General features: G+C 38.9%; 1 protein-coding gene across 2 annotated transcripts in view; it reads left to right on the forward strand.

Moving 5' to 3' along the window:
- The window catches only part of Ghr (growth hormone receptor), a 253,524-nt gene that overhangs the window by 224,822 nt on the left and 14,975 nt on the right, over positions 1-13,727 (forward strand). For both annotated transcript variants that reach the window (XM_060380532.1, XM_060380533.1), the window contains exons 6-8: positions 2,145-2,323; positions 8,853-9,018; positions 11,430-11,520. In XM_060380532.1, the coding sequence (XP_060236515.1) occupies positions 2,145-2,323; positions 8,853-9,018; positions 11,430-11,520 (436 nt within the window). The remainder of the gene's footprint in view (positions 1-2,144; positions 2,324-8,852; positions 9,019-11,429; positions 11,521-13,727) is intronic.

Genomic DNA, 13,727 nt, shown 5'->3' on the forward strand with positions numbered 1-13,727 from the left:
GGAAGGTGACCATCCTGAGACCTAAGATGCTTCCGCGTGGAGGAGGCAGTGGGCAGCAGAACTGGCAAAGACTGGGAAGGGTGGAGAGAGGGGAGAGACAAGATCAAAGTTAGTCATTTTCAGGCACTTGTGATTACTGTGGCTTTCACTTGGGGTGAGATTAAAATAAAAATAAATAAATAAATAAATAAATAAATAAATAAATAAATAAATAAATACCTTGGAAGGTTGTTGGTGATCACTGTAGTGTCCTAACTTAAGAGTTAGTCTGTGGGTTGTGTGGAGAATAAACTGAAAGAAAGAGGACAAAGACCAGAATAAGAGAAAAGGGAATCTCATGAAAGAAGGGAGAGATAGGAAGACCTGTAGGGGCCAGGAGCTCTACAAGGAGAGCAACAGAACCAAAAAAATCTGGGCATAGGGGTCTTTTCTGAGACTGATAGTCCAACCAAGGACCATTCATGGAGAGAACCTAGAACCCCTGCACAGATGTAGCCCATGGAAGCTCAGTCTCCAAGTGGGTTTCTTAGTGAGGGGAACAGGGGCTGTCTCTGACATGAACTCAGTGGCTGGCTCTTTGATCACCTTCTCCTAGGGGTGGGAGGCAACTTCACCAGGCCACAGAGGAAGACAATGCAGCCAGTCCTGATGAGACCTGATAGGCTAGGGTCAGATGAAAGGGGAGGAAGACCTCCCCTATCAGTAGTAATGGAGGGAGGGTATAGCAAGTAGAAGACCCTGGAGGAGGTGAATAAAAGCAATGCATATTAACACATGCATATACAAATCATACAATGAGGTATTGCTTTGTATGCTAACTTTTAAAAGTTAATTAAAATGCAAATACACATTCAAAACTAGTCACTTAAAAAGTTAAGCTTGTGGTTATTCCTGAATTCCTAGCAAATCCAGGACAGAGTAATACTGTTGTCGTATAGTAATATGTACTTTGATTATGCTTCAAATTTAATTTCTAAGATGTATTTAAGTGTATATATAATGAATATTTTAAAATGAGGAAAATATTTCTTATTTCTAAAAAAAAAAATAATAGTGCATATGTGACAGTGGTTATAACATACCCTTCCATCACAGGTATGTGTCCACTCTAGGTCAATGCAAAAGTTCCTCTCTTTGTCTCAATAAAATCTCCTTATAACATTTATTTTAGGCTTCTCTCTGACTAATTCTAGGGATCTAAAGATTCTAACTAGCTAAGTGCATATGTTAAGAAATAAATAAAATTTTAATTACGTATCATCAAGTAGTTTCAAAAGGTTTGGTAATAAGCCCTATCAAGCAATACTTCACTTGAGACATGGCTTAAATTTACATATAAATTCTAGTTTTGGAATTTATATTTTATGAGACTCTAGTCTTTATGGACCTTATAATAAGAATGCAGAGATTTAACCTAAGAAGATAATAGAGGATTGCCAGAAGAAACTGAGCAACATACAATTTCAAATTGCACACGAAATAGTTAAGCAAAGACAGAAAACACTGAACTATCACTAATTCAAGATAGCAGCATAATGCCTTCTCTTTTATGACTAAGAAACAAAATAGGATGGCTAGGAAGACAGTAAAATAAGGGAGCGTTTGCAGAGCACTCAAGGGACTGGACTGTAGCAGCATAGAGATGTATAAGGTAAGGTCCTTCCTCAGCTCACACACAGTTTGGAAGAAAAAAAAGCCTCTCCTTCCTGTTCCAAAACATGCCATATTTTAAAAGTGAAATTGCTGTGATTCTCTACATCTTCAGGGGTCTGTGGTGTGTGTGTGTGTGTGTGTGTGTGTGTGTGTGTGTGTGTGCATGTGCACACACAACTTAAAATCCTAAAATATAAATGCTACCAGAGCTAAAAACAAATATGTAGCTTGACAACTCTTCCAATGAAAGTTATATATCAGACTTGAGACTCAAAAGGGAGTTGGGGAGTGTTTATAAATGTTTTTAAAGTGAAATATCATTCTTATAGTTAAAAGGATGTTGCCCTGTTATAAAGCAAAGAGTTCTAATAATGTGGATTGCTAGAGAAATTAAGAATGTGATCAAAATGAAGTAATTTGCTCTCTGAAGAAAGCAGGTTATCAATACTAAGAGTGTTTCTCTGGGGACTGAATCTCCATTGACTTCACAGTGCAACCTGATCCACCCGTTGGCCTCAACTGGACTTTGCTAAACATCAGTTTGACCAGGATTCATGTAGACATCCAAGTGAGATGGCGGCCACCGCCCAGCGCAGATGTTCTGAAGGGGTGGATAACTCTGGACTATGACGTTCAGTACAAAGAAGTCAATGAAACTAAGTGGAAAGCGGTAAGAGTCGCTGCGCCAGACGCTTTTTCTTCTTCCTAATTCAATAATCTTTCTTAACTTTTAACAACACTTTCTTTTCACCTAATACCACATGCCCACGTTATGTGCACTACAACTTGTTATTAGAGGAAAACTGATATAATCAGTAAATTAATATCTTAAAAATCTATAAAACGCTATTTAAGCTGTGGGCTGGCTTTCCCCAGGGTCAGATGATTGTTCAAGGTTCCTGAATAAACTGCATTGAGAAAAAAAAAATCTATAAAACAGCAAATGCTCATGTGAATCTTCCATGTACACAGATGAAAGACTATTTGGAGAAGAAAATTATTTCTCTAGTCATCTTTGTGTTCAGTTTAACCATAGAGCAAGGTCACAGACTAACCAGTTTGCCAACTTTGGAGATGTGGCTGAGCATAAGTAGAATCATGCTCAAGGTCAATAGTAGGCTATGGCCAAATGTCCTCCCATGGTTTAAACTGTTGCTATTCATGAGACCTATATTAATATCTATTTTCAAGTCTTTCCAGGAGAGAGGCATAGAGAAGTAATTTATCCCACAGAGGTTTCAGAAAGATGTTCTTTTACATACCTCAGGGAAAATCAAGCTGAGATGTCTATACTCAGGCAAGAAAAAGGCAAGTTGGTCCCTGAACCTCTCACTTCCCTGCCAAGTGCATGGGAACTCAGCACTGAGATAAATTCCACATGGCAAACAACAAGAAGGGAAACAGGATTACCATGTCACTCCAAATATAACTAATTCTAAATCAGTCTAACCACAACCACATCCCTGGCCAAGCCAAGCAGTTTCTGGATAGGCATGAGGTTGTACCCAGCACCCTGGCAGGATTCGCTCTCCAAATTTTGAGACACAAGGCCCTGTCCTTTCCATGCAGTACCAAAAAGGAAGCCAATTTTGTCATTAGCAGAGAGTACAACTTGAGCTACTTCAAACAGTGACTTGTCTTCAAGGTTCTGTTTTCTGAATCATTTTAATATAGATATCTGGTTTGTAACTTGGTACCTAAGAGGCTGGTTAGATGCTAATTCAAACAAGACTTTCTCAACCCAAGTCATAATCAAACATTTATTCACCAACCAGGTATAGGAACAACTACTTTGCAGAAGGTACTAAGGGCACCTGAGGTAGCAGTTTTCAAAATGAGACTTATGTACCTCTGAGGACTCTCAGGATCATTTCAAGGGAGCGTATGAGGTCAATGCTAATTTCTCAGTATACTCTAATAATATTTTTGTGCCATAATACAAAAACGGTGCTAAGAAAACTGCTGGCTCTTGGCATGAATCAAGGCAGAAGCTGTTTACTCATAGTCTCATCGTACAGTTCACAGTAAAGGCTGGGGGACAGTTTCATAGAAGACTCTACTTAAATTTCAACCTTTGAGTCCACATAGCACATGGAGAATACACGTAGGACTCTTCTACATTCCAAGGTCATGATGGATCAAAACACTTAAATGAGTGATTCAAAACTGAACTACCACAGAAGGCCTCTGAAAGACTCTACCCATCAGGGTATCAAAGCAAATGCTGAGACTCATAGCCAAACTTTGGGCAGAGTGCAGGGAATCTTATGAAAGAAGGGGGAGACAGAAAGAGCTGGAGGGGACAGGAGCTCCACAAGGAGAGCAACAGAGCCCCCCCAAAAAAACTGGGGGCTTAGGGGGGCACTACAGAGACTGATATACTCCAACCAGGGATCATGCAGGGAGAGGACCTAGAACCCCTGCTCAGATGTCAACCATTGACTAACTCTCCAAATGGGTTCCATAGTATGGGGAACAGGGGCTGCCTCTGATAGGAACTCAGTGGCATCTCTGAGGGTGCAGTCTTGCCAGGCCACAGAGGAAGACAATGCAGCCAGTCTTGATGGGACCTGATAGGCTAGGGTCAGATAAAAGAAGAGGACCTCCCCTCTCATGGAATAGGGGAGGGGCATAAGGGAAGAGGAGGGAGGGAGGGTTATACTGGGAGGAGATGAGGGAGGGACCTGAAGCTGGGATACAATGTGAATAAATTGTAATTAATAATAATAATAATTTTAAAAAATAAATGAAAAAAGGAAAAACTGAGCTAGCCACTCTTGCATGGTGCACAAGTTTTATATAAGGAACAACAGACATACTAGTAGATAATTATTCATATTTTAATTGTCAAACATTTCTCAAGAAAATAGCTGACACTTCTAGTGAACACCTGGCAATGTTTGTACCAAGAATAAATTTTAACTTTCAGAAGAAATGTAGAATTTTTGAAAATGTGTATCTACAAACAATATTTTGATAGCCTTCTAACATATGAAGACTTACCCCAAAGGCATCCATGGTGATGTTAGCAAAACTGGTAGTTTTATTTATATAATAAAATTTGTGAAAATTTCTGAAGTCTACTTTCAATAAACCAATATATTAGATATTTTTCAAATAGTCTAAAAATAATTATACTAATTATGTTATATGATAATTATGTCAATATGTCAATGATGCTTTGAAATATTTATATGCAGTATGATGGTTCAGTGGAACTCTTAATGTATTTGTTTTTCACAGATGTTTTTGAACTAACAGTTTAAAAATCTACTCTCTTGTACATTTCAAAATATCCCATTTTTTCACCCATTTATCCACCAATGGGCCCAGGATAATTTGAATTTTGGCTATAGTAATGAATAGGCAAATATGTCTTTTAACATACTAATCTTATTTCCTTTAAAAATAAATTATTAGTAAAAAATCACTAGCTGATATGGTAACTTTAATTTTAATTGTTTATGTAACCTCTATACTCTTTTCAATAGTTAATGTACTAATTTTTATTTCTATAAACAAGTTAGAAAAGGCATCAGCTGTCTCATCCTGCTTGCTTCAAGACAGACCCACTAATAGTGATGTGAATGTTATTAGATTTAAAGCCATGACTGGCATCTTTAACTGGACCAGACAATGTGCCTGGCTAGGTTATAAGCCCTAGAAGAGAACCTAGTGCTATTATTCTGCTAAATGGACATAGTAATTAACTGCCCCCCAACTTATTATCATTCTACCCATAGACTAATAAACCTCATCAGAGAAGCTTCTTTTTTCAATAGCTATTAGTTAATACAATCAGTCAACATGCAAAGGATAAGAAACTGCAGAGAACTCAGCTCTGAATGGAACATCCATATCCTATAGCCTCCAAGATTCAAAGATTATTGAGGAAGAAGGGGAAGAAATATTAGAAGCATGTAAGGCTGTCAATGGCTATAGGGAAACTATTTGCTGGTCCTGACGATGCAGTTACAACATGAACTTACAGCAGCTGACTGCCCGTGACAAGATCATGCCAGCCACAGTCTCAGAATGTATCCCAGAAGCAGAAAGACACACATGGCATATACTCACTTACAAGTGGATACTAGATATATAATATAGGATAAACATACTAAAATATGTGCTCCTAAAGAAGCTAAGCAAGAAGGAGGACCCTGGGTAAGATGATCAATCCTCACTCAGGAAAAAAAAAAAAAACTGGATGAACATCTGAAGAGAGAGAAAACAAGGCATAGGACAGGAGGACAGGAGCCTACCACAGAGGGCCTCTGAAAGATTCTACCCAGCAGGGTATCAAAGCAGATGCTGAGACTCATAGCCAAACTTTGGAAAGAGTGCAGAGAATCTTATGAAAGAAGGGGAGATAGAAAGGCCTGAAGGGGACAGGAGCCCCACAAGGAGAGCAACAGAACCAAAAATATCTGGGCCCAGGGGTCTTTTCTGAGACTCATACTCCAACCAAGGACCATGCATGGACATAACCCCTGCACAGATGTAGCCCATGGAAGCTCAGTCTCCAAGTGGGTGTCCTAGTATGGGGAACAGGGACTGTCTCTGACATGAACTCAGTGGCTGGCTCTTTGATCACCTCCCCCTGAGAGGGGGGTAGCCTTACCAGGCCACAGGGGAAGACAATGTAGCCAGTCCTGATGAGACCTGATAGGCTAGGGTCAAAGGGGAGGGGAAGAGGATCTCCCCTATCAGTGGACTGGGGGAAGGGTATGGGAGAAGATGAGGGAGGAAGAATGGGACTAGGGTTTACAGCTGGGATACAAAGTGAATAAACTTTAATAATATAAAAATTATTAATATAAAGAATATAATATAAAAATTTTAAATATAATAATTAATTAGTATAAAAAATTAAAAAGAGAAAAAATAATCCCAGCATGGATGAGGGAGAACCTTAAGAACTTCGGCCCCTGCCTGCAAAGCTCTTGACAGTTAATGGCTGCTGGGAGCTTGACAGTTCTCTTCAGGGATGTGAAGTCTGAGAGGTACCCTGTGCTGCAGCAGGTGGTCCCACACTATGCACATAAAAGCAGTAAATAGACTGAACATTTTAGAGGGAGAGAGAGTGGACTCTTAAGTTGGAAGACAAAAGAGTGGATGATAAGGAAAGAACAAGAGGTGGAAGATGAGTTTGATCAAAATGCTAAAGGCATTTATGAACATTAAATAATAGAATTATTTTCTCATTTTTTTATTAGTTAATACCTAGCCATTAAAAACCAAAACATGAGACTGATACTCTAACCCAGGACCATGCACGGACAGAACCCAGAACCCTTGAATAGATGTAGCCCATGGAAGCTCAGTCTCCAAGTAGGCTCCCTACTAAGGGAAACAGGGACTGTCTCTGACCTGAACTCAGTGGCTGGTTCTTTGACCACCTCCCCCTGAGGGGGGAACAACCTTAGCAGGCCACAGAGAAAGACAATGCAGCCAGTCCTGATGAGAACTGATAGGCTAGGGTCAGATGGAAGGGGAGGAGGACTGCCCCTATCAGTGGACTGGGGGAGGGGCAAGGGAGGAGAAGAGGGAGGGTAGGATTGGGAGGGGACAAGGAAAGGGGCTACAGCTGTGATACAACGTGAATAAATTGTAATTAATAAAAATAAACAAATTCATTAAAACACACAATTAAAAAAAACATTTAAAGGAAAACATTTTTCTGTTGATCCTTTCCAATATTTTTCGGTTTGCAATTTCACCTGTTTCTGATCTAACACTTGGCATCCCTTCCTTCTGCTACCTTTGGGATTGCTTTGTACTTTTTCTAGTTCCTAAAGGTATAAGTTTTGTTCCCTGTTTAATTCAGTTAAAAGTTCCCTCAGAAATATTGAATGGTAGTATAGAAAGATAGAGATGGGGGGGTCATAGGTTGCTTTCTGGGGATCCCTATGTGATTATTTAGAGTTATTAGTTAAATATATAAATAATACTGATGACAATAAAAACCAGGCCTTGCTCCATGCACAAAACGCAAACTTACTACTTTATGAAAAACAAGGAAGTTTAAAATTCAGAGTCTTGCTTTAAAGAAAAACTTTTTTTGGACATTAATATGCAGCCACTTTTGATGTGAACTGACAGACTAAGATCAGAAAGGAGAGGAGAACCTCCCCTATTAGTGGACTTGGGGAGTGGCATGCAAGCAGAGGGAGGAGGGAGGGTGGGATTGGGATGGGAGGAGGGAGGGGCTTATGGGGGGATGCAGAATGAATAAAGAGTAATTGATGAAAAATTTAAGAAAAAAGGGAAAAAAGTAATTTAAGAACCTTAAATGACTTTCAAAATTGGAGGAAAACATGGAGTTAGTCAATTGGCATGGAGCACGTCTCGCCCCTGGGGGCAATGGTCTCCTGAACCTACTCAGACCTCGGACACCACCACTGCTAGTTCTAGAACTGACACAGGATGTTCCAACGAGGGGTTAAGGCTTCTCATAATATTTCCTATAAGCCCACACCTGTTTGTCTATATCCCCCATTTTTATTCATTATTAGCCAGATAGAGCCAAGTAATTGTGGTAATGATACTTGCTTTTTTGCCCAATGCTGGAATGCTAGTAAAGTTAGGTATGCCCTGGTTACTCGCATGCCTCACTGGGTGCCTATGCCCATTGATGCCCCTCACGCTATGACTCTCTTCAGACAGAAAAGGGATCTTGGAACTACAGCCACCATTGTTACTACCATCTCATTGACGGCTGTTGGAGCTACCACCAGGGCATTAGCCATGAGTCATACTGGGCAGACTGCTCAAACCCTGAATAATCATTTAGCCAATGTAGCTCATGCCTTAGTTGTACATAAAGGAATTAATGCTCAACTAAAAGGAAGCTTGATGGTGTTCAATCAGAGGATTGACCTCTTGCAGGAGCAAATTGATACCCTATGGCAAATCGCCAATCACCTCCCTCTGGGGGGGAGCAGCCTTACCAGGCCATAGTAGAGGACAATGCAGCCACTTTTGATGTGAACTGACAGACTAAGGTTCATTATTTTAACAAAATTATTCTTTACATAATTTGTCCCAGTCTATTTAATACCCAACTACCTCTGGGCATGTTAAAATCTTACTCACTTTCTCGAAGCCCAGTTCAAAGAAAAAAGGAAAGACACGTGAAGAATTTGTGCATTGAGCTGTTGATGCTTGAGGTAATATGTTTTTATGTTTTATTTTGAAAGACTGGCCCCATAAAGACAACATCCGTTCCATTGTACTCACTGATCCTGGAAAAGGATTATGAAGTGCGCGTGAGGACCAGACCCCAGAGCTTTGAAAAGTACAGCGAGTTCAGTGAAGTGCTCTATGTAACATTTCCTCCGATGGACACATTGACCTGTGAAGAAGGTAAAGTGTGTGTGTGCGTGTGTGTGTGTGTGTGTGTGTGTGTGTGTGTGTGTTGTTTAGGTCAATATACTCTAGTTTCACATGTAAGGAATAAGGCATAGAAGTCACTATCTGTAGAAGATGTATGCAATAAAAAAGAAACTAAAGGAAGGGCTGGAGAGATGGTTCTGTGGTTAAGACCACTTCCTGTTCTTCTACAGGACCCAAGTTCAATTCCCAGCACCCACCTCAAGATAATGACAACTATCTATAACACCAGCTCCAGAGAATCTGCCATCTCTAGCCTTTGTGGGCACCTGCACTCATGTACACATACACAAATATACATAATTTAAAATAATAAATAAAGTATTAAATAATTATAATAATTATTTAATAGTTATAATTATTTAATAATATAATATATAATATAATAATTATATTATTAAATAAATTGCAAAAGGATGTTGTTTCCAAATTATTTTATTTAAGAAGGGTCCCAGGGCATGTGGAAACTCAGACAGGGGATACAATGTTTGTCTCTGAACAACAAAATTCTAGGGGGTTATTTTTTTTCTTCATATATCTCTATATTTCCAATATTTTTTCTTTTTTCATTCTTTTTAATTTTTTATTTATTTATTACAATTTATTCACTTTGTATCCAGGTGTAGCCCCCTCCATCTTCTCAAGGTCCTCTCCATGCATGGTGCTTGGTTGAAATATTGAACTCTGCAGGCCCTCCTGGGCCCAGGTTTTTTTGGCTCTGGTGGTCTCCTGTCCCCTTCAGGTCCTTCTATCTTCCTCATCTTCCATAAAGTTTCCTGCACTCTGCCCAAAGTTTGGTTATGAGTCTCAGTATCTCTCTCCATACCCTGCTGGGTAGAGTCTTTTAGAGGTCTTCTGTTGCTTGTCTTCTCCTACTTCCAATGTCTGTCCTGTTTTCCCTTATTAGTGAGGTTTCAGCCTCTTCCCTACGTCCTTGTTGTATAGCTTCTTTAGACAATGTGTTTGTTTTGGATTTGTATCCAGGAAGAAACAAGTTTATCTAAGGTTTGAAAGAGAAAAGGTTGTGCTCATAGATTTGGGGAAGGAGAGATGTGGTGTTTCCTTAGAGAAGGCTTAGTATGTCATGTTTTAGTCATACTTATGGTACACAAGTAGCATCTGGATCTCCTACACAGAAAACCTACAGAGATGACAGGAGATTTCTATGTGTCTATATTAAAAAGTAGTTAGCTTCTGCCTCTATGGTAAGAATATTGGGAGATGGAAGTTCCACAGACCAATTCTCCCAAGGCTCACAAAGTATACCAGTACCTGAGCAGCCTCACTACAGTGACATAAACTCTCAGTTTTAAAGCTGTAAAAATGTAGAATGTGCCTGGGTATATCACAGCTACTCTGTCCTCATAACTTCAATATATCCTCTGTGTAGAAGCTAAAACATACCGTTAAAGTTTAAAATATAGCAGGTCAGTCTCAAAGTGGGTTCCCTAGTAATGGGAACAGGGACTGTCTCTGACATGAAGTCAATGGCTGGCTTTTTGATCACTTCCTCCTGATGGGCAGCAGCCTTACCAGGCCACAGAGGAAGACAGTGCAGACAGTCCTGATGAGACCTGAAAAGCTAGGGTCAGAAGGAAGAGGAGTAGGACCTCCCCTATCAGTGAACTTGAAGAGGGGTATGGGAGGAGATGAGGGAGGGACGGTGAGATTGGGAGGGGATGAAGGAGGGGGCTACAGCTGGGGTACAATGTGAATAAACTGTAATTAATAAAAACAAATAATTTTTTTAAAAATAAAATAAATAAAATAAAATATTAAATAGGCATTATTTACTTAGTTTTAACAAGCAACAGTTTCTTTCTGATGCTGAAGCCCTGGTGATATTCCTTAGATATTTGGACATATGAGAAGCTTACAGGTTCGGGATTTTGTTTGTTTGTTTATGTTTTACAATGTGTGTAAAACGTGGTTTTCATTTATCATTTTTTTTCCTTTTTTACAATAATTTTATTTTTTGAAGTTGTAGTATAATTACATTATCTCCTCTTCCCTTTCCTCCATGAAACCCTCCCATGAACCACCACCAACACCATGAGGATGGCCACTATCTCACGTTCTCTCAAATTCTTGACTTCTTTTTCTTTAACCATTTCTTGCATCCGTGTGTGTGTGTGTGTGTGTGTGTGTGTGTGTGTGTGTGTGTTTTATGTAAAGGATTTAAACAATGGACAAGCGTGTTGCATCCTTAAGAGAGAAAGCAACCAAAGTCGCCCCTTTGTGTTTCCATGGTTACCAAGTGAAACACTAACTGTACCATATGAATTCAAATTAGCAAACATTTTCAAGTGGGAAAGAACAGTGCAATGTAACCTTTGCTTCAATTATTCATAATTCTGTTAGTAAAATATTCTTTTCTGTTTTAGATTTCCAGTTTCCATGGTTCTTGATTATTATCTTTGGAATATTTGGCGTAGCAGTGATGCTATTTGTAGTTATTTTTTCAAAACAGCAAAGGTAGGTGTGAAACACTGACATTAATGTTTTTGCAAGCTCTGATTTTCTCTGTATACTCCCATTTGTTATTGGAAATTTTCTCTTGTACAATAAGAGCAGCTATTTTAATTAACTCAGAAAATTTTAATTCCTTGCTTTGCCTTTATCACATTTATATTCAGCCTGTAGCATTTACCTTAGAAAATGGACAGTTTGGATCAGGAAGTTGTGTAGCACGATAAGAGGTTTGTCCTAGTGACTGTGCATATGTTAACACTTCCCTATCACAGGTGCTCCCTAAGTCATCCCTTCATATCAGGACTCATGGTGTTCCTCGACCTTCAGCAGAGTCTGCTGTGGTAATGGTGTACAATCTAATTTAAGTGACAGCTGAAGCATCCTGAACATGTCACACTAGGAACTTTCTGAGTTTCTGCGTACAGGGGTGATTTCAAATAAATTTGGATTCCATTTAAATTATTTAACTATACATGATTTTATATCTCATCTACATTTGTAAATTCAGTCAGCATTCCTTCAGAGTTTTAAGAAATTCTGTTTATGTTTTCTTGGAGTCCAGAAAGTTGGGTAAAACCATTCAGCCACTGGGGTTTGAACTTCTTTGTATCACTTAACCTCTCTGAAAGGTTGCATTTTTGTATGCAACATGACTTTTTAAATCACTTTGGAATAATAAAATATCAGTTTTTATTTTGGAAAATAAGTCTGTTGGAAAAAGATTGCAGAAATCGTTGTATGCAACATGCAGAAGGAAAATATTGATAGTTTGCCATTTGTTTACATTTAAGATATTTTTAGAGTCATGTGAGATCATAAGCCTCTTTCTAGGAAAATATGACTGCCACTTTCAAGATTCTAGGACTCAGCTGTTCTTTGTATTGCAAGTCCTGTGTCTTGGAAAATCCCTCGGTCTGGACCACTGATAGTCGGTTTCTTTATCTAAAATTGAAATCAAGTTCTTCAGCTGAAGCAAGAGGCATCAATGACTCGGGATGGAATATAGAAATATATGGTATGGCTTTTAGTTGTAGTAATCCAGAATACTCAAACTTCAATATTAGCTATTGTCAAAATAGAACTTTGCAAGCCAGATGTGATAGCACAGGCCTTTAATCTCAGCACTGAGGGAAGCAGCAGCAGGTAGATCCCTGTGAGTTCAAGCCAGCCTGGTGTACAAAGCAACTCCAGGATAGCCAAGGCTACATAGAGAAACTGTCTTGAAAAACTGAAGGAAAAAAAAAAAGAATTTTACTAGAAATAATTCAGGTAATGCCTGAATTCTTCAGTGCTAATATTGAAAGACTACAATTGAATGAACTCCGTTTTCACTGGGGTTTCATATTGAGTTTAATAATGTAAATAAAGGGGAAAGAAGAAATCACTACGTAATTCAAATTTAAATTCCTTTTTACTCAAATTCCTATTTTGTGAAAACATCTACTACAGTTGAAACAGCACAGTTTTCAGTTGTTTGCGAAAAATAATTATACCTTTAGAATTTTAAGTAAGGTATGAGCTTGAATAATGCCAACAAAAGTCAAATTAATTGGTTTGAATTAGTCTACAGAGCTAGTGAAATTTACATGGAACTATAGTAAATAAAATTGTTATGTATATAAATCCATTCACCCTTAACTCTAATTGTCCATTTCAAGTCATGAAGGCCAAGAAGACATGTCAGGTTGTCCAGTTATACTAGCTAACAATATGTAAAACAAAATATCATCCTCTCAATAAGTAGGATTTCAAAAAAATAAATATTAGCCTCTGTTTTGTTTGCCCAGACTGGATGATCTTCAACTTCTGATCCTCCTGCCTCCACCATTCTCAGTTTTATGTGGTGCTAAGAATTCAACCCAAGGGCCTATGCACACTAGACAAACACTAAACCAACTGAGCTGCTATCAGCCCCTAAAGGATATTTTGTTTTCTTTTTTTTTCTCTTTGTCTCTATTTTCTTTCTTTTCTTTATTAATTACACTTTATTCATTTTGTAACCCCCCTCCCGTGGTTCCCTCTCTCCTCCCATCCCAATCCCTCCCTTCCTCCACCCTCTTCATGCATGCCCCTCCCCAAGTCCACTGATAAGGGAGGTCTTCTTTTCCTTCCTTCTGATCCTAGTCAATTAGGTCTCATCAGGAGTGGCTGCATTGTCTTCTTCTGTGGCCTGGTAATGCTGCTTCTCCCTCAGGAGGAGGAAATTAAAG

The sequence above is a fragment of the Meriones unguiculatus genome, chromosome 3, assembly GCF_030254825.1.
Source record: "Meriones unguiculatus strain TT.TT164.6M chromosome 3, Bangor_MerUng_6.1, whole genome shotgun sequence".
NCBI classification, from domain to species: Eukaryota; Metazoa; Chordata; class Mammalia; order Rodentia; family Muridae; genus Meriones; species Meriones unguiculatus.